At 44.8% G+C, this 23,249-nt stretch overlaps 1 protein-coding gene across 7 annotated transcripts in view; it reads left to right on the top strand.

The window, feature by feature from the left end:
- The window catches only part of CFAP57 (cilia and flagella associated protein 57), a 152,295-nt gene that overhangs the window by 82,693 nt on the left and 46,353 nt on the right, over positions 1-23,249 (top strand). For 5 of the 7 annotated variants that reach the window (XM_084635974.1, XM_084635969.1, XM_084635971.1 and 2 more), the window contains 4 exons: positions 1,824-2,014; positions 7,367-7,540; positions 9,718-9,876; positions 10,678-10,821. In XM_084635974.1, the coding sequence (XP_084492100.1) occupies positions 1,824-2,014; positions 7,367-7,540; positions 9,718-9,876; positions 10,678-10,821 (668 nt within the window). The remainder of the gene's footprint in view (positions 1-1,823; positions 2,015-7,366; positions 7,541-9,717; positions 9,877-10,677; positions 10,822-23,249) is intronic. The other 2 variants (XM_084635970.1, XM_084635972.1) reach the window with 2 other exon arrangements.

Here is a 23,249-nt window from a genome sequence, read left to right as displayed (position 1 = left end):
TGGAATGGCAGAAGACTCCTACAGCAACGGAGTAGAGAAATCTATGTATATGAGTGTCATAAATATAAAGGGAAGGGTAAACCCCTTTGAAATCCCTCCTGGCCAGGGGAAAGCTCCTCTCACCTGTAAAGGGTTAAGAAGCTAAAGGTAACCTCGCTGGCACCTGACCAAAATGACCAATGAGGAGACAAGATACTTTCAAAAGCTGGGAGGAGGGAGAGAAACAAAGGGTCTGTGTGTCTGTCTATATTCTGTCTTTGCCGGGGATAGACCAGGAATGGAGTCTTAGAACTTTTAGTAAGTAATCTAGCTAGGTACGTGTTAGATTATGATTTCTTTAAATGGCTGAGAAAAGAACTGTGCTGAATAGAATAACTATTTCTGTCTGTGTATCTTTTTTGTAACTTAAGGTTTTGCCTAGAGGGGTTCTCTATGTTTTGAATCTAATTACCCTGTAAGGTATCTACCATCCTGATTTTACACGGGGGGGGGGATTTCTTTATTTCTATTTACTTCTATTTTTTTTAAAAATCTTCTTGTAAGAAAACTGAATGCTTTTTCATTGTTCTCAGATCCAAGGGTTTGGGTCTGTGGTCACCTATGCAAATTGGTGAGGCTTTTTATCCAACATTTCCCAGGAGAGGGGGGGTGCAAGTGTTGGGAGGATTGTTCATTGTTCTTAAGATCCAAGGGTCTGGGTCTGTAGTCACCTAGGCAAACTGGTGAGGCTTTTTACCAAACCTTGTCCAGGAAGTGGGGTGCAAGGTTTTGGGAAGTATTTTGGGGGGAAAGACGTGTCCAAACAGCTCTTCCCCAGTAACCGGTATAAGTTTGGTGGTGGTAGCAGCCAATCCAAGGACAAAGGGTGGAATATTTTGTACTTTGGGGAAGTTTTGACCTAAGCTGGTAAAGATAAGCTTAGGAGGTTTTTCATGCAGGTCCCCACATCTGTACCCTAGAGTTCAGAGTGGGGGAGGAACCTTGACAATGAGTGCCAGGAAAATGGAGGAATTCAAAGAAACGCTGGAGATACGGGGAAAGGCAAGGCAAGGCAGTGGCATTTGGCAACAGCAGATGTTCATGCTTTGGGATTGAGCACATCACAAGGAGAGAGGAGAGTGAAACTGTGATGCTTGTTCAAGTACAGTTCTCCTCTACAAACTGACTGAGTAAAAATGACACAATCTTACCTCTCATTCAGTGAGGAAACCAGTATGCAGTGCACCCTGCACAGCACAGAAGTAGCTAGGCCCAAAAGTCATATTTAAGATCAGTGTTCCCTCTAATTTTTCCCACATGTGCAGAATGAATTTTGTTATATGCACCTATATGGAGGTGATGTGTGACACACAGCAAAATTCATGTGGTGGGGGGTGGGGCCAAAGGGTTCAGAGGGATGAGAGGGGACTCAGAGTTGGGGCAGAGGGTTGGGGTGCAGGGTTGTGAGGGCTCTGGGGTGGGAGCAGGGATGAGGAGTTCAGGGTTGGGGTAGAGGGTTGGGATGCAGGCTCTGGGATGGGGCTGGGGCAAAGGGTTGGGTTTGGAGGGTGAGGGCTCTGGCTGGGGATGCGGGCTCTGGGGTGCAGGCTGTCCCAGAGCTACAGCAGGGAGATAGGACCCCCCCCCCCGACCAGCTCTCTCTCTCCACAGCAGCACCTGGGCACCATGCATTTGAAGAAGTGGGTTTTTTACCCACGAAAGATTGTGCCCAGGTTCTGTTCATCTGTTCATCTTTACAATGCCACCGGACTCCTCGTTGTTTTTATAGAAGAACAGGACATATCTTCCTGCCATTAGCATTGTCATTTCCATCTTGTTCCCAGAATCTGGCAACAACCAGAAACTTTTGTTAGAATATGAAAAATACCAGGAGCTGCAAGTGAAATCCCAGCGGATGCAGGAAGAATACGAGAAGCAGCTACATGATATGGAGGAGACCAAGAACCAGGCCCTGGAGGAGCTGACAGAATATTATGAGGCCAAACTGCATGAGAAAACCACCTTGCTGGAGGAGGTATGAACTACACACATGCCTTGGGCTGCTGACTGTATCCTATTTCTAATTGTAGTAACACGTCTTCCAAAGCCAAGGGAGGTGTACCTTCTGCACCTAGGGCCCTGTCCCTGATAGCGGGCAAATGAGTGCTCAGGAAGCAGGGGCTTTCTTACTGCTCTTCTGAGTTAGCTGGGGCATATGCCTTCAGTAAGTACCATTCTAAGGCAGTTGTCTGCCCATGATATTTCTCTTCCTGCCTCTCCATCCGTTTGGAAGGGTGTGCCTTAGGATCTCTACCTGTCTGCATGACTTTTTTATTCATAGAATCATAGGACTGGAAGGGACCTTGAGAAGTCATCTAATCTAATCCCCTGCACTCATGGCAGGACTAAGTGTTATCTATTAACATCTAAGTATCAGCTATTAACATCTGAAAGGTGTTTGTCTAACCGCTCTTATAAACCTCCACTGATAGAGATTCCACAGCCTCCCTAGGCAATTTATTTCAGTGCTTAACCACCCTACCAGTTAGAAAGTTTTTCCTAATGTCTAACCTAAACCATCCTTGCTGCAATTTAAGCCCATTGCTTCTTGTCCTATTCTCAGAGGTTAACAAGAACAATTTTTCTACCTCCTCTTTGTAACAACCTTTTTGGTACTTGAAAACTGTTATCATGTCCCTCTTCATTCTTCTGTTCTCCAGACTAAACAAACCCAATTTTTTCGGTCTTCCCTCATAGGCCATGTTTTCTGAACTTTAATAATTTTTGTTGCTCTTTTCTGGACTTTCTCCAATTTTATTCTTTCCCCTCTCTGCCAAACAATTTGACCTTTTCTCCTTCTGTGTCAAGATTACTTGTTTTTCGTGCTTCTGAGAAATCCCCACTTCATTGCTTGTCCTGGGAACTGTTCAACATGGTTATAGGGAGAGTTATTTACCTAGAGTCTCCCATTCTCAAGATACTCACTGTGATGGGTTCCCCCCAGGGTGCCATCTGGAACTGAGGTACCACTGAGCCCACCTGACCCACCAGCCTGGGTTCCCTTTACCCTGTAGTGCTGTGACCAGCCTGCTAAGCCCTCTCCCAGGCTCCAGTCTACACCTTGACCAGCACACACAGAGGTAGGGATGCACCTAGCTGCCGAAACATACAGATGCTCTGATCTCATCTGATTGGGAAGGCTTCAGCTAAGGAACTGCCCAGATATGCAAGTTCATACCCCCCTCTGGAGGGTAAACCCAAAATTTCTCTGTCTTGCACTGTACAGAGAACTGTACAGCGTAAGCTCATGAAATTCGCCCTCTCCCTCAATGTGGAGAGGACATATACAACAGCTTTTTACCCCAAATTATAACTTCCATGCACTGGTTTGTGATAAAGTGAGGCCTCATCTGGAGTACTGTGTCCAGTTTTGGGCCCCGCACTTCAAGAAGGATGTGGATAAATTGGAGAGAGTCCAGCGAGGGGCAACAAAAATGATTAGGGGACTGGAACACATGAGTTATGAGGAGAGGCTGAGGGAGCTGGGATTGTTTAGCCTGCAGAAGAGAAGAATGAGGGGGGATTTGATAGCTGCTTTCAACTACCTGAAAGGGGGTTCCAAAGAGGATGGCTCTAGACTGTTCTCAATGGTAGCAGATGACAGAACGAGGAGTAATGGTCTCAAGTTGCAGTGGGGGAGGTTTAGATTGGATATTAGGAAAAACTTTTTCACTAAGAGGGTGGTGAAATACTGGAATGCGTTACCTAGGGAGGTGGTAGAATCTCCTTCCTTAGAGGTTTTTAAGGTCAGGCTTGACAAAGCCCTGGCTGGGATGATTTAACTGGGAATTGGTCCTGCTTTGAGCAGGGGGTTGGACTAGATGACCTTCTGGGGTCCCTTCCAACCCTGATATTCTATGATTCTATGATTCTAAAGCAAAAACAAATTTATTAACTACAAAAGATAGATTTTAAGTGATTATAAGGGATAGCAAACAGATCAAAGCAGATTACCTAGTGTGACAAAGTGGGGATTTTCCCTTGTTATGTTGTATGTGAATCTTACTGTTGAGCCTATGTGAGTTTTACATTTTTGCATGAATGTGTGCCTCAGTTTCCCTGGGTGCTGCACCAATACCTTGGTGGTGGGAATAGGGGTGTGTGACTTTGACTGAGACCTCTGGGGCAGGCCAGGCTGCTCCAGCTGTCTGCACATATGCTATGACCGGTGCCCTTCGTAACCCGAGACCCAGGAGGGGAATGCAACCAGGTGACTCTTGGCTTGGGAAGTGAGACGAAGGAAGGACGAGGAGCAATGGGGGTGTCTGAGGTCGGGTCACTGGAAGATGGGCAGTCCTTTTTGGGGACTGGAAGAGGGGGAATCCGGGCCATCTGGTCCAGGACTCCCCAAGATGGACTTGGCTGAAAGTCACTGATTTCTGTGCTAACAAGTTCTGTTCAATGCTGTGTTCCTGTCAGCTAATAAACCTTCCATCTTATGCTGGCTGAGAGTCACGTCTGACTGCAGAGTTGGGCTGCAGGGCCCTCTGGCTTCCCCAGGACCCCCACCCTGGTGGACTTGCTGGGGGAAGTGCACAGTGTGGAAGGGGATGCTGAATGCTGAGGTCAGACTCAGGAAGGTCAAAGCTGTGTAAGCTTCTTGCCCTGGCGACCTATGCTCAGAGAGAGGAGGCATGCTCCCCTAGAGTCCTGACTAGCTTCATATGGAGTTGTTCCAGAGCATTGGCCCAGGGGCTCCGTGACACCTAGCAAATAAACAAAAACTCAGTCTAAGCGTAATATACTAAGAGATTGGATATGAGTAGCAAATTCTCACCCTAAATGATGATTTAAGCTGGTTGCAGAGATTCTTAAGGGGCCAGCTGCTCTTGCTTGCAGCTTAAAAACCCCAGGTAATCCTCTCGCAGGCTAGAAATCCCTCTAGCCTGGGTCCAGCACTTCCCCCCAGTTCAGTCCTTGTTCCTCAGGTGTTTCCAAGAATCTCCTTTGGGCAGGGAGTCAGTGAAGAACCTCAGTTATGTCATTCCCTTGCCTTAAATAGCTTTTGCATATGGCAGGAACCCTTTGGCTCCAGCTTGGCTCCCACGCCCAGTCAGTGGAAAAACACTGGTATTCCAAGATGCAGTCCAGTTTCAGGTGATCTGGTCACATGACCCTGCCATGTCACAGCAGCCGTGACTCCGACTCCGTTTGTAGCATCCTCAGAAAGGCTCCCCGGTGGGAGATAAACTTCTTCTAAGGCCTGTTGTTTTCTCTAATGGCCCTTTCCAGCCATCCATCTAGACTGATTGCATTCTGCCTAGTGGGCATTCCCCAGGTGTAAACATATTTGTAATACAGATACACAGTCGATATTCCTAACTTCAGATACAAAAATGATACATGTATACAAGTAGGATAATCAGATTCAGTAAATTATAACCTTTTCAGTGATATCTCACATGCCTTATCTTGCACAAAATACATTATAATTACGCCATACTCATATCATATTACTATTACTATCATATTAATATTATGAAGAAGAATACGGGGCATAATGCCACACCCACCTTAATAGATCTCCATAGTCAGACCTGTGTACATGGGCTTGGTGGGAACTCCTACACTTCAAAGTTCTAGATCCCTGAACCCAGTAGGGAGTGTCTCTGTCCCTATGCTGCTAGAATGCTAAAAGTCTGCCCTCAGTGCTCCAGCTGTCACTCCCAGACTCTTTGTCAGTCATTTTTTGTCCCTCTGTGGAACAGCCTCCCCCTGCCCTTCTAGCTGAAGCACAACCCTGCTATTCCCAGGGGGAACTCCCCACAGCCTTACTGAGAGGTCATCTTTACCAGGGGAGCATCCCTTACGCACTCTGGCACTCTCACTGTCCCTCTGGGTCCAGCTCTCCATTATGCAGGTATAAGTAGGTAAGCCCCTCTGTCGTCAGATGTTCGGCTGCATGTGTGTGTTCGCTCTGTGTGCTGTCCCAGCTCTGCACAGGCAACTGGCACAGCAGACCTCGAGCATACTACCCAATAAATCCACAGACTTGGTTTTCAGCAATGGAACTTGGTCAGATTTATTGGCGACAAGGCACGGTGCTAATGCCCAGGCTCAGTGGTTACAGGTACACTAACACATGTATGCCAGTGACAATGGACCAACTCAGTGAATGGCAGGACTTTCCATTCTCCCCTTGGCCAGACAAAGACATTGCCTCTGAGATACATATTTATATACCAATACAAACAAGTTATGTGTCACCCCTGATGTATTAAGGCGCCACCCATTGCCTTGTCCCTGTAGACTCGATCAAAACATCTCTATCTATCATGCTGTCATCCTGACCTTATCCTTAAGATGGGTCAGCATGTTCCTTTTCTCTTTGGGGAATGTGTTTGGTATCGGGGTGTTCTGGTACCACCTTTCTGGAATGTGCTTGCATGAGTGCTTTGTGCCTAGCAACTCTTAGGAATAGATGTTTTTGCAATATCAGCCCTATACTTGCCAAAAGAGCCAGGGCCTCTTGCTCACAACTTAACTTTGTTTGATATCAGCAAAGTTTTAACTACTTTAGCTCTGGCCTCAGGCCTCACACTAGGACTCTGATACAAGGCCTTATGTTTCAGGCCCTCTTCCAACTACACCCTCCACTGTTCCCTTGTCTTCAGCCCTCTCCGACCCTCAACTCAGGCTTTCTGGCTTAGAGCCAGCAGGAACCTCCTTCGGCTGCTCTTCCTGCCTTCAGCTCTTTCTGAGCCCTGGGTCTCTGGCTTGGGGAGGTCAGCCAGCAAATCTCACTTGCTCTGCCTGCCTTCAGCCTTCCCACAAAAAACTACTTCTGGGTTCCGACAGCTCTCGTGTCCTGACTGACCAGGCAGCTCTCACTTGTCTTCTTCCTGATTGTTCCTTGCAGTCCTGACTCACCAGGTCTCTCTGCTCTCTCAGACTTTCCCTGATATTGTATAGATCCAGGTACTTCCCTGCCCTCCTAACTGGTCAAACTAGGAGCACCTCTTCCAGCACAGAAGAGCTGGATGTATTTAATTTACAGGGACCCACCACCCTGTGACAGTCTGATAACAATTTTTTGAAAGAAATTTAATCATCTTAGAATTGGAATTTGTTTAAATAGTATTAGTACAGTCAAAGCTCAGGGATCCATTAAAGTATATGTATGCTCAGAGGAGAATAATCATTACAGATAAGTAAGTAAGTAACTCTTCTTCCCCATCACCAATAGCTTGCTCAGATTTCATGGACCCACTGCTACTATTTCCCAGTCACCTCTGAGAAGAAACTGAACAAAATACAAAGTCTGATAGTTATGCTAGAGATCCTTGCCCTCCCACCTCTGTCTCCAATTTTCTTTTCCTGATTCCAGGCACAGGATGACGCCAGGCAGCAGCTTCAAGAGTTTGAAGAAACTAAGAAACAGATTGAAGAAGATGAAGATCGGGAAATCCAGGAAATCAAAATCAAGTATGAGAGACGACTTCGGGAAGAGAGAGAATCAAACCTGCGGTTGAAAGGAGAGACAGGAATCATGAGGAAAAAGGTAATTTCAATTCTCTAAGAGAATCTGATCTGGCACCTGGAATACTAAAGCTGAGTTGAGTGTAGAATGTGTTCAATGAGAGTACTAGTCTATTTCTAGACATGTACGGCATTTTACTGAGGTATAAAAGGGCAACTGCTCCTTCCTATAATATAGCTTGGGAACCTTACAATATTATGAGCAAAAAAAGAAGCTACATTCTGGTGTAACAGTGACTAGATTAAAGGGAGAAGAGAAATTATAGGTTCCCCCCTCCACAGGGGCAATGCAGAACTTTTCCCTCTACTAAGTTTACTAATATCTAGTACAGTTTGGGGCACTATATAAATAATTAGTAACAATAATAGATAGTCCCATCTCTTGCAATTAAACTTTCTCATGCTTCTCAGGAGACTTTGCCACAATTTGATATATATCTTATTGTCAGGAAAGTATTCCTGGTATTCAACCAAACTTTGTGCCCAGTTTTATCCCATTTCCCTTAATTTTCACCCCTTTGTAGTAAACACTTCCTTTCCTTCCTTGGTGTTTATACTCCTCAGATATTTGTAGAAAGTTATGTTTGTCGTCATTGTGACACTTAAACAATTTTCAAGTAAATATGACTGTATTAGAATGACAAGCTATACAATTGTTGCCAAAGTGTAAGGAAAATTCATACCCTCTCAGATCTCTCTCAGGGGCAGGTACAACTCAAGCAGGATAAGATTATGTACTGTATTTGAGGTTTGATCCATTATGTCCATTTGTAGGTTCTGTCCTGATTACCATTCCTGATATAGTGGCAGGTTGCTACATAGCATGGAGCCATCTCCGTCATCTTTACTTTCTCCCAGGGTCAGGTAGTTTTTCCACATCACTCTCCAGTTCCTGGTAATATGAGGAAATATCTTTCTTATTTGTATTTGGGACATCGAAGTAGAAAGTGTCTCTGTCTCCATCTCTTCTGTCACATTAGCTGCACAGTCGCTCCTCTCAGGGTTAGAATGTGCTTTGTGTGTCACAAATTCACCTGTCATTTGTGGTCACTGATTCTGTGCTTGGAGAGAGCCTGCATTTGAATCCAAGTACATCTTTAGTATCTACTCTTTCTCCCATCTGTGCTTCCTTCCACATTGCAATCTATCCATAGAACAGTCTCCTTTTCTTATACTCCTAATGATCCCCTCTCTTCATTCATATTCCTCCATAAAAGCACACTAACTGCTCCATAAAGCCTTCACCACAGTTTCCCAGGAGATCTGTAGTGCTTTGTGACTGCACCTTCACTGGGTGTAATTTATGTATCTGAGTTGAATTTTCTGTGTTTATACCAGAGATAGAATTTAAGCATTCATTAAAAAAGAGAAAAGAAATAGCCTTTTCTCTTGTGAAGATCTGAAGATAAGCAGAGCATGATATGGTCTTCCTGAGTCTGCAGGTGGCTCAGGAGCCTCTCCTGTTTTCAAAACTTTGCCAAGAACCACCAATGTGTAATTAGCAAGACTCTGGCCAGTTAGGGTATTTCTATACTGCAGTGAGAGATGCGATTGCAGTTTGGGTATTCATACCCAGCTTTAATCTAGCTAGTGTGGCTAAAAATAGCAATGAAGGTACGGTGGCATGGGCTTCAATTCAGACTGTACAAGCTCACCCAGAACCCTGGATATATACTTGGATTTCTAGCTCATGCTGGGATCCATGCTGTTGTGTCTTCACTGATATTTTTAGCTGCATTAGCTAAATTAATGGTAGCCCAAGTATTATGTTCTGCCTGTTCATGCCACTAAAACTCTTATGCAGAGTCATCATCCCATCTTGTTAATTGACATCTTCTCCTGTCTAGCTTCCCTAACAACCACCTTGCCCCCTTCCAATCCATTCACAATGCAACTATTGAGATCATTGTCTTCCTTGCCTATTGCTCCTGGCTGCTGTCTTCTATATTGTATCCACTCAAAGCTTCTTCTGACCTTCAAGGCTCTTCTTGTTACTTGTTTTCCCCCTTTGCTTTCTTTCATGCTGCCTCATCACATGAAATGCTCTTCCTGAACTGATTCTTAAATTCATTACTGTCTCTCATCCTTCAGATCCCTTCTCATAACTCACTTCTGCCACATTGCCTACAAGAAATCAGCCAAAGTAGGATGTTTAAATTGAATGGCAGTTGCAGAAAGTTAGTATTTGTGTGTCTCTAGTTCAACAGCTTACAGAAGGAGATTGAAGAGCGCAGCAATGACATTGAGACAATGAGAATGGAACAGCAGAAGCTGCAAAGTGTCATTAAGTCATTAGAGAAGGATATTGTGGGACTGAAGAGAGAGATTCAAGAAAGAGATGAGACTATCCAAGACAAGGTGAGGCAGAGCTATGACAGTCTGAGTAGCTGAGTTTTATCACCATCCCCTCACTCAAACACTGCTATTGGTATAACAATTATTTGTATTGTTGTAGCACTCAGAGACTCTAATTAGTATCTGGGTCCTATTCTGCTAAGCTCTGAACAAACTTGAACAAGAACACAATCCCTGCCTTGAAGAAGAGCTTACAACCTAGAGTTGAGGACTCTGTGGGTATGTCTACACAGCAAAGAGAGCAGCTGACCCATGCCACCCGACTTGGGCTCGCAGGGCTGCAGGACTGTTTCATTGCTGTGTAGACTTCTGGGCTCAAGATGGAGCCTGAGCTCTGGAACCCTCACACTACACCTCCAGTGTAAGCCCAGAAGTCTACATAACAATGAAACAGCCCTGCAGGCCCTGCCCCATGAACCTGAGTCGGCTAGCACAGGCCAGCCAAGGGTGTCTAGTTGCTGTATTAGACATATTCTATGTTTCTCCCCTCCCCCGAGATCTTTCCTTGGGGATCTGTAGCTCAGGATTTCGAGCTACTTACCCCTTCCTTGAATTTTGTAACTGATATTTATATAGTCATTGCCTTCCCCTTGTTCCTTGTCCCTCTCTATGGGATTTGTGACTTAAGGTCTCATCTCCATTTCCATTTCTCTGAGGAACTGTGGCTACGGTGTCTTTTTTCCCCTCAACATCCAGACATCACTCCAGGGATCTGGTTGAGAGGTCTGTGTCTGATTCTCACTGGCCTCCTGCTTTGATTCTTTGCAGAGAGCACTGACTTGTACATATGTTTACTTGTCCCAGGAGAAGCGGATTTATGACCTAAAAAAGAAAAACCAGGAACTGGAAAAGTTCAAGTTTGTACTGGATTATAAAATAAAGGAGCTGAAGAAGCAAATAGAACCCCGTGAGAATGATATCAAAGCAATGAAGGAGCAGATCCAGGAGGTGAGCAGTGCAATCTTCTGACCCCTGCCACCCAGCCCTCCTTCTGTTCAAAGGGATGATAGGCCAAATGTACTAGGAGACTGCACCACATTTGTCCTTTGATTTGCCTTCTTTAATGAGCATAAAGTATTGACTCACTCTTAATCCAAACTTGATTTCTTTGTTACCAATAAAATGATCTCTGCACATTGGCCACCCCTTCGCCTTTATACCAAGTCCCTGAGATGACCTTCTTTTACATGGGAATTGCCGCAGCAGATCAGACCCAACTAGTGTGGTGTCCTGTTTCAAACAATGGTTAATGCCAAACTCTGCATAGGAGGGTGTAACTCATTTTCTTAATAAGACATCAAATTGTACAATACTAACCTATGGGAATTCTTCATTCAAAATTTTCTATGAATGAATGTTTGACTTCCACTTACATCAGACTGTTAATCCCATTGTTTTCTTTCCAAATCTTCACTCTCACCGCAGAAACTAGTCTCCAGTCCCCAGATGTTGAGGGGTTTTTAAAATTTTGGTTAGAACTAAGACATTTAGGAAGTCACCTAAACTTTTGAAGCCTTTGGAGACCTTAGGCCTATATAGTTCTTCAAATGGCTTCCTCATATTTCCATGCTTGGGATGCAGCAGATTCTTGCAGTTCAGATGGTGGAATTTAATTCATAATGCTGGTTGGTGCTCTCATGCACCGCTCCCCCATCTGTTCCTGAACATTCTAGGGGTTTAGCTACAATGAATGGCATGGCACTGCAACCACCTCATTCCTTCCCACCACCAGTTGCGACAGATCAGGAACAGCTCCAGGAAGAACCCCAGGCCCCTTTTATGTAGTGTGCTTAGTGGTTACATAATAGTTTAAATCACTTTACTTTAGATATTTTAGTGTAGGTTTTTGGTTTTATTATTAAAGTTTTTGATGTTAGATTACTTTTAAATTATCTTCAGAACCAAGAGAGACGGTGGATCTAAAAGCAAAGAGATCAGGGTTCAATCAGCATGCCTCAAGCCCAGTGCCATATCTGTCATCAGATTGACACACTTGGTGCCTGACTTGTCTTGGAGAGTGACACTCTCTAGGTGTTCTAGATATATTGCTTTTACAAGAAGGACGAGAAAGGAGAAGCAGAACAAACTGAAGGCCATTCTGCTTCAGGAAGCCCTTGCAATAAAACCTGTCAGTGCTGAAAAGACAGGTGGCTCCAGAAAAAATCTTAGACCTGCTCCAGCATCAAATGCCTCAAAGTTGGGAACTAAATAATACAAGGTATTTGCATTGGTGCAATCTAGTTTGCTGGACACAACTTCAAAGAAACAGAAAAAGGACCCAAAACATTTATCTCAGGGAGCTAAGACTAAAAAGTGTTCAGGGGATAGACCCTTTGTTAGCAGAGCTGCCCCACAACTGCCGATCTCTCCAGATCCCATTATATTGGAACCAAGCAGACAAGCATGCAGTAAAGACTCCAGACATCCTCTTTCAGCAGCAGACTTGTTCATTATACCAGATCCTCATGTACTGGACCCATTAGTTGAGGAAACAAGGAGAGAGCCACTACAGCTCTGGCCGTTCTGTTATCATTGTCTGCGATCCCTCAGGGTCGAGGATGATCTCTTCCACAGGTTGTTTTTTTGTGCGTGTCCTTTGGTGACTGGAGGAGTCCAATCCTTACGCCGCAAATTCACTGGCAAACATTGCAGGTGATGTTGGAAGACAGGGTTGGGCCATGATTGCTGCATAACAGTCATCTGTCCTTTCTTTTCTGTCATTTTTCTGCGACCAGGGCAAGGCAATTTTCCTCAAAAGTGATCATCCCTTCTCTGACAAGTCTTTGCCAGTTAGCCCTGTTCTGGGCTACTGTCTCCGAGTGCATGCTATCAATGTCACATCTCTTGATGTTTGTCTTAAGGGTGTCTTTAAAGCATTTCTTTTGGCCTCCCCTTTTCCTTTCTCCTTTGGTAAGTTGGTACAGTAATTGTTTTGGTAGGCATGCATCAGGCACGTGCACACAGTGCCCGCTCCATCTCAGCTGATGCTAGATAATCAGGGCCTCAATACTGAAGGTGTTGGCCTCCATGAGGACACTGAAGTTAGTGCGGTGATCCTCCCACTTCTTGTTGAAGATCTTCCGGAGAAAGTGCTGGTGCTGGCATTCTAGGTTTTTCAGATGTTTTCTGTAGGTCACCCAAGTCTTGCAGCCATAGAGGAGAGTTGGGATTACCATCACTTTATAAACTGAAAGTCTAGTGTGTGTTCTGATGTTGTGATTATTGAACTCCTGTCGAGACAGTCTGCCAAAGGCAAGGCTTGCTGAATCTCGATGTCTGTGTTTGCCCCCTGTGAGAGATGGCTGTGAAGGTAGGCAAAGTGTTATTTTTCCAGTTCTTCCAGTTCTTCTCTGTCAATGTAGAACTTCCTTGCCGAGTCTGATGATTGACTGGGAGCCGGCTGGTGGAGAACTTTTGTTTTGCCAATGTTCAGGGTTAGCCCTAGGCTTTTGTAAGCTTCAGAGAAGCAGTTAAGGGCTATTTAGATCCTCCTTTGAGTGTGCAACTACAGCACAATCATCTGCCTACTGGAGTTCAGTTATTGGGTGACCCTACCAGGAGTACAAGGCTCCCGATGGCATTGTTCTTGGGACCTTTAGCACATACAAGCTTCTCCACCACGTTAGGGTGGCAGCCCAAGGAGAAGCAATTCTGTTATAGTGCACTCTCAGATTCATTATTCAGATCCAATGTCTCCCATACATTCGGCTCCAATATTACTGACTCTGGAAAGAGAGCTCTCCTTGAACAGAGATGTGCCCTATGGAAATGAGAAGATGAGTAGAAGAAAGTCAGTTGTTAACTTACCTGTCTTGTCCTAAGATACCATCCAGTTCCCCAGCTAGATATTTGTCTTCAGTTCTGGAACCTTTATTATCACCCATAATTTCTGTTTCAGATCCTAGATTAGAACAACAGTTGGAATTGTATCACGGACCACTTGGTTCCAGCCTTCATCTGGGATGAAACTTTTGGGCTCTCAAACAGTCCCTGAGAACTCTTTGTATTACAGTGAACCATATCTGCACGTGGATTATTGGTTGGAGTGGAGAGTGCCACCATGGTATAGACTACCTTTTTCTTGGAGTGGCCACTCTTGGGATATGTGCCCATTGATGTTGTTGAATGGTGTAGTCTTCTATTAATTATGCCTGTTAGAGTACTCACACATCCCCACCCCTACTCTCAGCGTTCAAGCACATTCTGAGGGTGGGGCTATACAAACAGGCATGGCAGCAGTTGCTGCCTCAGTTCCAACCACTGACCATGGATTCATGTGAGCCTTCTTCAGTGTCAAGATCTTTACTCTTTTAATAATTATATAGTTACTAACACTTAAAGTATTAACAACTATTAGTATTACTGTTAGCAATGGCAGATTTGAAGAACAAGAAATACAGATTTAAAAGATATTTGTCATGTCCTGCAGTTTTCCAGGCATCAGACACCTATGCATGGTGCTTAGGAGAAGGGCACCCCCTTCTCATTGCACTGTCTGCAGGATTTTCACACTGCAAGCTAGAAAGGAGAGGCAGAACAGACTTGAGGCCCTCTTTCTGGAAGAAGCCTTATCAGTTAAAACCTGTGGATCTGAGGTTCCTAATGCTCCAGATAAAAGAGATAAGAGGCCTGAATAGACTTCAGGACCTTCTGGTATCAGGAAACCTTCTACTTACAAAGCATCAACTTTGGCACCAAGCTCCAGATTTGAAAAGATTGAGCATTTGGTAACAAAACCCTTGGACCCATTTCTAATAAGGGTACAGACAGTAATTGAAACAGTCTTGGACAAAAGACAGTCTATACCTGAGGCCTCTGCAGAACTGGGACCTTCAGTTTTGAGAAAAAAGGCCAAGACTAAACATCTTTTGGTGTGTGGCATTGTTTCTCATTCTGGGGATCCTCCAGATTGTAAGTATGTGGATCCTCGATGCACCACAGAGGTGAGATCTAAAACAGACAGTATCATCAAATTATCTTCTTTGCTTAGTTCCTAAGAAATTAGCAGATCCAGGTATTCCATCAGCACCATCTTATGTGGTTACCACACAGGTACATGTGTAACTGTGTTACTTGGATCTTCTAGGTTCTTCGCTGAGACAAGAAGAAAGATGTTTGGATAAGGATTTGTCACAAAGCTCTCCTTCTCACAAGTGACACAAAGCTGTTTCCTCACCACATGAGTCTTTGATTATGTTACCTCCATCTCCCAGGACACCTATAGGGTCACCTTGACAACCTGGTGTGTGTGTTGTCTTCCTGATTCCTGTTTCTGTTTTGTTTCCTGGTTCTTGATCCCTGAACTCAGTGTTCCTGTTCCTTTTTCTTTTGCAGGGAAAAGCTCCTTAGGACCTGCTACTACATATCTGCTATTTGAACTGTTATGTTTTGTTGAGATTGTTGCTGACCTAATCAGTTTATGGTTATTACATGTTTTGATTGACAACCTACCTGTGTGTCTTGCTTAGTTTGTTTGTTTTTGCTTTTGGGATTACTGCTCTGGGATGTATCAGAGTGTAACATTATGGTGATGAGTATATCTATTCTCAAAAAGAAAAGGAGTACTTTGTGGCACCTCAGAGACTAACAATTTATTTGAGCATAAGCTGTGCTACATTACAATGCTAATAAGCGATGGTCACATAAACACCACCCTATACCGGAAACCTACTGACCGATGAAGTGAGCTGTAGCTCACGAAAGCTTATGCTCAAATAAATTGGTTAGTCTCTAAGGTGCCACAAGTATTCCTTTTCTTTTTGCGGATACAGACTAACACGGCTGCTACTCTGAAACCTATATCTATTCTGAAACCCATGCAGCCTGTTGAATTGATACGTTATTAGGAATTTTTTGAACTATATGCAGCTTGTGCTGACTGTGAGGTTGCTAGGTTACCCTTGTTGCAGAACTGCTTACGCCATAATGGCACTGATATTTATGATGGATTCTCAAAGCCCAGGTTCTCCTTTTATGTAACTGTTCAGTGTCACGAGTATTTTGGCACTGGCAATTCTGTTCTGTTAAAGAGGAAAACGTTTTTTGAAGCTCACCAGCCACCCAACAAAACCTTGTGTGAGTTTGCATGTCATTTGTGGCAGTTGACCCAGGAATTTGAGGACATCATGATGAGAGGAAGGTGATCAGGAACAGTCAACATGGATTCACCAAGGGCAAGTCATCCCTGACCAACCTGATTGCCTTCTATGATTAAATAACTGGCTTTGTGGATATGGGGAGAGCGGTGGATGTGATATATCTTGACTTTAGAAAAGCTTTTGATACGGTCTCCCACAATATTCTTGTCAGCAAGTTAAAGTAGTATGGATTGGATGAATGGACTATAAGGTGGATAGAAAGCTGGCTAGATTGTCGGGCTCAATGGGTAGTGATCAACGGCTCGGTCTAGTTGGCAGCTGGTATCAAGCAGAGTGCCTCAGGGGTCGGTCCTGGGGCTGGTTTTGTTCAACATCTTTATTAATGAATCTGGATGATGGGATTAATTGAACCCTCAGCAAGTTCACAGATCAACAATCGAGGGGGAGCGGTAGATACGCTGGAGAGTAGGGATAGGGTCCAGTGCACTGTTCCCTCTAAGCTGTGCGTGTGCACACAGATCCTAAACCCCGTGCACACGGCGAAACACTGTGCGCACAATAATTTGCACAGAAGAAATTTTTTGCACACACGGCCTGTCAAAAATTAGAGGGAATGTTGGTCCAGAGTGAGGTAGACAAATTGGAGGATTAGGCTAAAAGAAATCTGATGAGGTTCAACAAGGACAAGTGAAGAGTCCTGCACTTAGGATGGAAGAATCCCATGCACCGCTATAGGAAGGGGACCAACTAAGCGGCAGTTTTGCAGAAAAGGACCTAGGGGTGACAGTGGACGAGAAGCTGGACATGAGTCATCTGTGTGCCCTTGTTGCGAAGAAGGCCAATGGCATATTGGGCTGCATTAGTAGGAGCATTGCCAGCAGATCGAGGGAAGTGATTATTCCCCTCTATTTGGCACTGGTGAGGCTACATCTGGAGTACTGTGTCCAGTTTTGGTCCCCCCACTACAGAAGGGATGTGGACAAATTGGAGAGAGTCCAGTGGAGGGCAACGAAAATGATTAGGGGACTGGAGCACATGACTTACGAGGAGAGGCTGAGGGAACTGGGGTGGTTTAGTCTGCAGAAGAGGAGTGAGGGGGGATTTGATAGCAGCTTTCAGTTACCTGAAGGGGGGGTTCCAAAGAGGATGGAGCTTGGCTGTTCTCAGTGGTGGCAGATGACAGAACAAGGAGCAATGGTCTCAAATTGCAGTGGGGGAGGTCTAGGTTGGATATTAGGAAACACTTTCACCAGGAGGGTGATGAGGCACTGGAATGGGTTACCTAAGGAGGTGGTGGAATCTCCATCCTTAGAGGTTTTTAAGGCCTGGCTTGACAAAGCCCTGGCTGTGATGATTTAGTTGGTGTTGGTCCTGCTTTGAGCAGGGGGTTGGACTAGATGATCTCCTGAGGTCTCTTCCAACCCTCATCTTCTATGATTCTATGATTCTATGATCAGTTTCAGGAATATTTCTGTGATTTGATGTAGTCAGTGACTGCTTGGGCAAATGGCTACTGGCAGAAGATGTTAGAATGCTAATTTTTAATGTCACGGTTGCTAAGAGTGAGGCATTTGAGAGGGCTAGAGCTGAAAAGGGTTCTATGATTCAGCCTGTTGCAACCTTTGTGTCTACATTTAAACCATCAGCTGCTCCTCCTACTTCCATCACCCATAGTCATACAATGCTACCTACTCTCTCTCTCCAAGGCCTCAGCAGCTAAAGTTGTCAGTTCCTCACTGTTTCTGCTGTGGTAGTATAGGTCACTTTGCCAGTTTCCCTACCTGCCCAGTTAGAACTACTGTGTTCCAGGCTTGTGGGAAGGAAGGCCTCTTTAAGTTATGGTGACATGGTACAGTGGTTCACAGAGATAGGAGGCCTGAAGTGCATACTGTGAATGTAGAACCACATGAGACTATTGTTACCAGAGACTCTAATATTTCCTTTACTACAGTCTTCTCATGTGGCAAAGTGCTGGAGCTGGTATCCTGTATTGTGGAAATTAATGGTACACCACTCAAGTGCATGGTGGATATGGGTGCTGAACTTAACGTTCTCCCCTCTGAGTTAGTTCCCAGTTTGGACATTGTCTGAGTACAGTGGTGATAAAAGCTTGGAATTTGTATGCCTTGCAGACAGTGGGTGAAGCTGTATCCTCTGTGCTTTACAAAGTCATAGCCTGGACGTCATAGTTTTACATTGTTAAAGGCTCAGTTGTTAATGCTGTCACATTATTGTTGTATGATCTGTGCTTACAGCTTGGTATTATACATGAATTTGCACAGGACACCTCAGGTGTGGCTATGTTGGCTAGAATAGAAGGGAATGCCCAAAGTATTGTTCAGAGACACCAGAAATTATTTAATGGAGACAGTGTGTGTTCTCTCTGCGTTACCTTTGAATGCCAAGCCCTTTGCACCACCTGCACATTGTATACCACTTGCACGTTGTTTACCTCCTTGCACTTGTGGACAAGATCTGAGCAGAACTGCAGCACATGAAAGATAATGGTGGAGACGGAAGGGTCTACAGACTGGAGCTCATCCACAGTGATCTTGTATAAGTAGGATGCCAGTATTCAACTGCGCACAGATTTTAGGGCACTGTGGTAGGCGGCACTCACCTCCTAAGTGCCCTCTAGTGGCTGTTGCGGTACTGCAGTCTTTTTCTGTTCCTGGTATTCCCTGTAGGTTGCCAGCCTCACTAGGTGGATCTTCAATGGCTCAGCCTTCCATTCAAGTCACAGAGTCACAAATATACCCCTTCCACGGTAGCAAAGAGTTCACTAAACTGTCTGCCCTCACCAGAGTCTTCAGCCCCATCTCCGGGCCCTTTAAATCCAGCCTATTCTTGGGCTTCTGAAAGAGCTTTGTACCCTTCTCAGGGCTTAGGCCACTTTGCAAGTGGCTGTTGGGAGAACCTGGGCCCACCCACTATTCTGAATTCCAATCCAGAGACCCTATAAACAGCAACCATGTATGGCTTCCTTTAATTGCTGCTGCATTCCCTGGGCCTCTTCCCACCTGGACCCTTTACCTTTTCCCATTACCTTAGGGCTAAAGTTCTCAGGTCCTCTCTCCCAGGTCCAGTAAATGCAGCCTGTTAAGCTCCTTTGGCCAGAGAGGAGCACCGTTCCTCGCCCTTCTGGTCCCAGCCAAGAACAGCCCTGCTGCTCCTCTTAGCTGAGCCTGCTCATTGGCTGCTTCCATTCTGATTGGCTGCTTCCACAAGGCATCTCTAGGCAGGCCTAGAGGACCCATTTCTGCTACTCCTTTCTGGGGCTGGATGTAGTAGGATTGTAGGGCCTCCAGCAGTGTACCGGGTACACTGTGTCACAGGCACTTAATAAATATGTCAAATGTGAGCGGTTTCAACTGCCAATCTTCAAAGAGATTTGCTTGGTAAGTGGATCTTGAATTTTCTGTCTGTTGGACTACCAATCAAGTTATTGGCAAATACTTGTGACAGAGAGTTTGCAGCTACTATTGACTTTCAGCACATCATTTGGGAGGTACTGCTAGCAGTGACTTCCTTCTGGCTTAGTCTCTGCTCTGGAGGTATTTCAGAGAGTTGTCTCTCAGCTCTTTGATAATATCCAGGGTGCATATTGCTATTTGGATCACATTCTCATCTTTACTAAGACCTTTCCTGAACATGATTCTTTTCTGGATCAGGTACTAACCCAACTCCAACAAGCTGACATAAAGTTGAATGCAGCCAAGTGTAGTTAAGATGCTGTAGCATTTCTAGGACATTCTCTGTCAGATGATGGTGTGAAACTGACACCTGAACAGCTGCAAGTTGTTGCTTCACTACCCTACCCACTGATCATAATGGTTTATGTTCATTCTTTGGCCTCTCTCAATACATAGGTGGGCTTCCTATGCCCTATTTTAGTACATCAAAAAGCCTTCAAAAACAGACTCCAACGAGTGACTGCTGAATTGGAATGAATTTGCAAACTGGATACAATTAACTTAGGCTTGAATAAAGACTGGGAGTGGATGCGTCATTACACAAAGTAAAACTATTTCCCCATGTTTATTCCCCCCCGCCCCCCAACTGTTCCTCAGACGTTCTTGTTAACTGCTGGAAACGGCCCACCTTGATTATCACGACAAAAGGTTTTCTTCCCCCCCGCTCTCCTGCTGGTAATAGCTCATCTTAAATGATCACTCTCATAGAATCATAGAATCATAGAATATCAGGGTTGGAAGGGACCCCAGAAGGTCATCTAGTCCAACCCCCTGCTCAAAGCAGGACCAATTCCCAGTTAAATCATCCCAGCCAGGGCTTTGTCAAGCCTGACCTTAAAAACCTCTAAGGAAGGAGATTCTACCACCTCCCTAGGTAACGCATTCCAGTGTTTCACCACCCTCTTAGTGAAAAAGTTTTTCCTAATATCCAATCTAAACCTTCCCCACTGCAACTTGAGACCATTACTCCTCGTTCTGTCATCTGCTACACTCTCCTTACAGTGTGTATGATAACACCCATTTTTTCATGTTCTGTGTGTATATAAATCTCCTCACTGTATTTTCCACTGAATGCTTTTGATGAAGTGAGCTGTAGCTTATGAAAGCTTATGCTCAAATAAATTGGTTAGTCTCTAAGGTGCCACAAGTACTCCTTTTCTTTTTGGAAGAACAGTTGGATCACTCTCTTCCTCTCAATGCAGATCTGAGCCCAGATCCGATAAGAAAATAAATTGGGGATACCACTCAGGTAGAGATCCACAACAGCAACAGAGGTGATAGAGTTCTCTTAGATGACGGTTACATTCTGATGCACCCCAGAAAAGCAATCCCCTGATGAAAAAATGAAGTAAGAAACACAAATAGATTGTCAGTCAAAACATGTAATAACCATGAACTGGTTAGAATCATAGAATCATAGAATATCAGGGCTGGAAGGGACCCCAGAAGGTCATCTAGTCCAACCTCCTGCTCGAAGCAGGACCAATTCCCAGTTAAATCATCCCAGCCAGGGCTTTGTCAAGCCTGACCTTAAAAACCTCTAAGGAAGGAGATTCTACCACCTCCCTAGGTAACGCATTCCAGTGTTTCACCACCCTCTTAGTGAAAAAGTTTCCCCTAATATCCAACCTAAACCTCCCCCACTGCAACTTGAGACCATTACTCCTCGTTCTGTCATCTGCTACCATTGAGAACAGTCTAGAGTCATCCTCTTTGGAACCCCCTTTCAGGTAGTTGAAAGCAGCTATCAAATCCCCCCTCATTCTTCTCTTCTGCAGGCTAAACAATCCCAGCTCCCTCAGCCTCTCCTCATAACTCATGTGTTCCAGTCCCCTAATCATTTTTGTTGCCCTTCGCTGGACTCTCTCCAATTTATCCACATCCTTCTTGAAGTGTGGGGTCCAAAACTGGACACAGTACTCCAGATGAGGCCTCACCAATGTCGAATAGAGGGGAACGATCACATCCCTCGATCTGCTCGCTATGCCCCTACTTATACATCCCAAAATGCCATTGGCCTTCTTGGCAACAAGGGCACACTGCTGACTCATATCCAGCTTCTTGTCCACTGTCACCCCTAGGTCCTTTTCCGCAGAACTGCTGCCTAGCCATTCGGTCCCTAGTCTGTAGCTGTGCATTGGGTTCTTCCGTCCTAAGTGCAAGACCCTGCACTTACCCTTATTGAACCTCATCAGATTTCTTTTGGCCCAATCCTCCAATTTGTCTAGGTCCTTCTGTATCCTATCCCTCCCCTCCAGCGTATCTACCACTCCTCCCAGTTTCGTATCATCCGCAAATTTGCTGAGAGTGCAATCCACACCATCCTCCAGATCATTTATGAAGATATTGAACAAAACCGGCCCCAGGACCGACCCTTGGGGTACTCCACTTGACACCGGCTGCCAACTAGACATGGAGCCATTGATCACTACCCGTTGAGCCCGACAATCTAGCCAGCTTTCTACCCACCTTATAGTGCATTCATCCAGCCCATACTTCCTTAACTTGCTGACAAGAATACTGTGGCAGACCGTGTCAAAAGCTTTGCTAAAGTCAAGAAACAATACATCCACTGCTTTCCCTTCATCCACAGAATCAGTAATCTCATCAAAAAAGGCGATTAGATTAGTCAGGCATGACCTTCCCTTGGTGAATCCATGCTGGCTGTTCCTGATCACTTTCCTCTCATGCAAGTGCATCAGGATTGATTCTTTGAGGACCTGCTCCATGATTTTTCCAGGGACTGAGGTGAGGCTGACTGGCCTGTAGTTCCCAGGATCCTCCTTCTTTCCTTTTTTAAAGATTGGCACTACATTAGCCTTTTTCCAGTCATCCGGGACTTCCCCGGTTCGCCATGAGTTTTCAAAGATAATGGCCAATAGCTCTGCAATCACAGCCGCCAATTCCTTCAGCACTCTCGGATGCAACTCGTCCGGCCCCATGGACTTGTGCACGTCCAGCTTTTCTAAATAGTCCCTAACCACCTCTATCTCCACAGAGGGCTGGCCATCTCTTCCCCATTTTGTGATGCCCAGCGCAGCAGTCTGGGAGCTGACCTTGTTAGTGAAAACAGAGGCAAAAAAAGCATTGAGTACATTAGCTTTTTCCACATCCTCTGTCACTAGGTTGCCTCCCTCATTCAGTAAGGGGCCCACACATTCCTTGGCTTTCTTCTTGTTGCCAACGTACCTGAAGAAACCCTTCTTGTTACTCTTGACATCTCTGGCTAGCTGCAGCTCCAGGTGCGATTTGGCCCTGGTTATGTCAGCAACAGCCTGAACAAAGATATAACAGTCGGAACAAGAGATATGTAGCAATAGACCCTGAGTAGCTTTCCCCACTGCAAAAGAAACAGGGACAGGAACACCAAGTTCACGGAGAAGGAACCGGGCAACAAAACAGGAACAAGAACCAGGAAGGCAACACACACCAGTCATCATAATTTCTTTCCCTTCTCCCCAAAATTCAGTGGTACCTAGCAATGTTCCCTCTAATTTTTCCCATCCATATGTGGAATGAATTTTGTTATGTGCACCAAATTATCGTGGTAATGTGCAGATGTGTGCCACCAACAGAAACAAAAAAACTAGATATATATATTTAAAAATTTACCATAGGGATAATTACTTCAGCCACGACAGGTTAGGCATTTTAGTACTCACTACTCAAAGAATTAAATTTAAACGTAAGAGAGAAATAGAAATTATAAATGGCATGGACCAGTCAAAAAACTCAAACAACAGCACTTTGAAAGAATACAATTACAGAGTGTGCGTGCATTGCAGGAAGTATCAAGTAGTAACAA

Source organism: Lepidochelys olivacea (genome assembly GCF_965140295.1).
Source record: "Lepidochelys olivacea isolate rLepOli2 genome assembly, chromosome: 8".
In the NCBI taxonomy this organism is placed as follows: Eukaryota; Metazoa; Chordata; order Testudines; family Cheloniidae; genus Lepidochelys; species Lepidochelys olivacea.
This window is presented reverse-complemented; position numbering and strand designations above follow the sequence as displayed.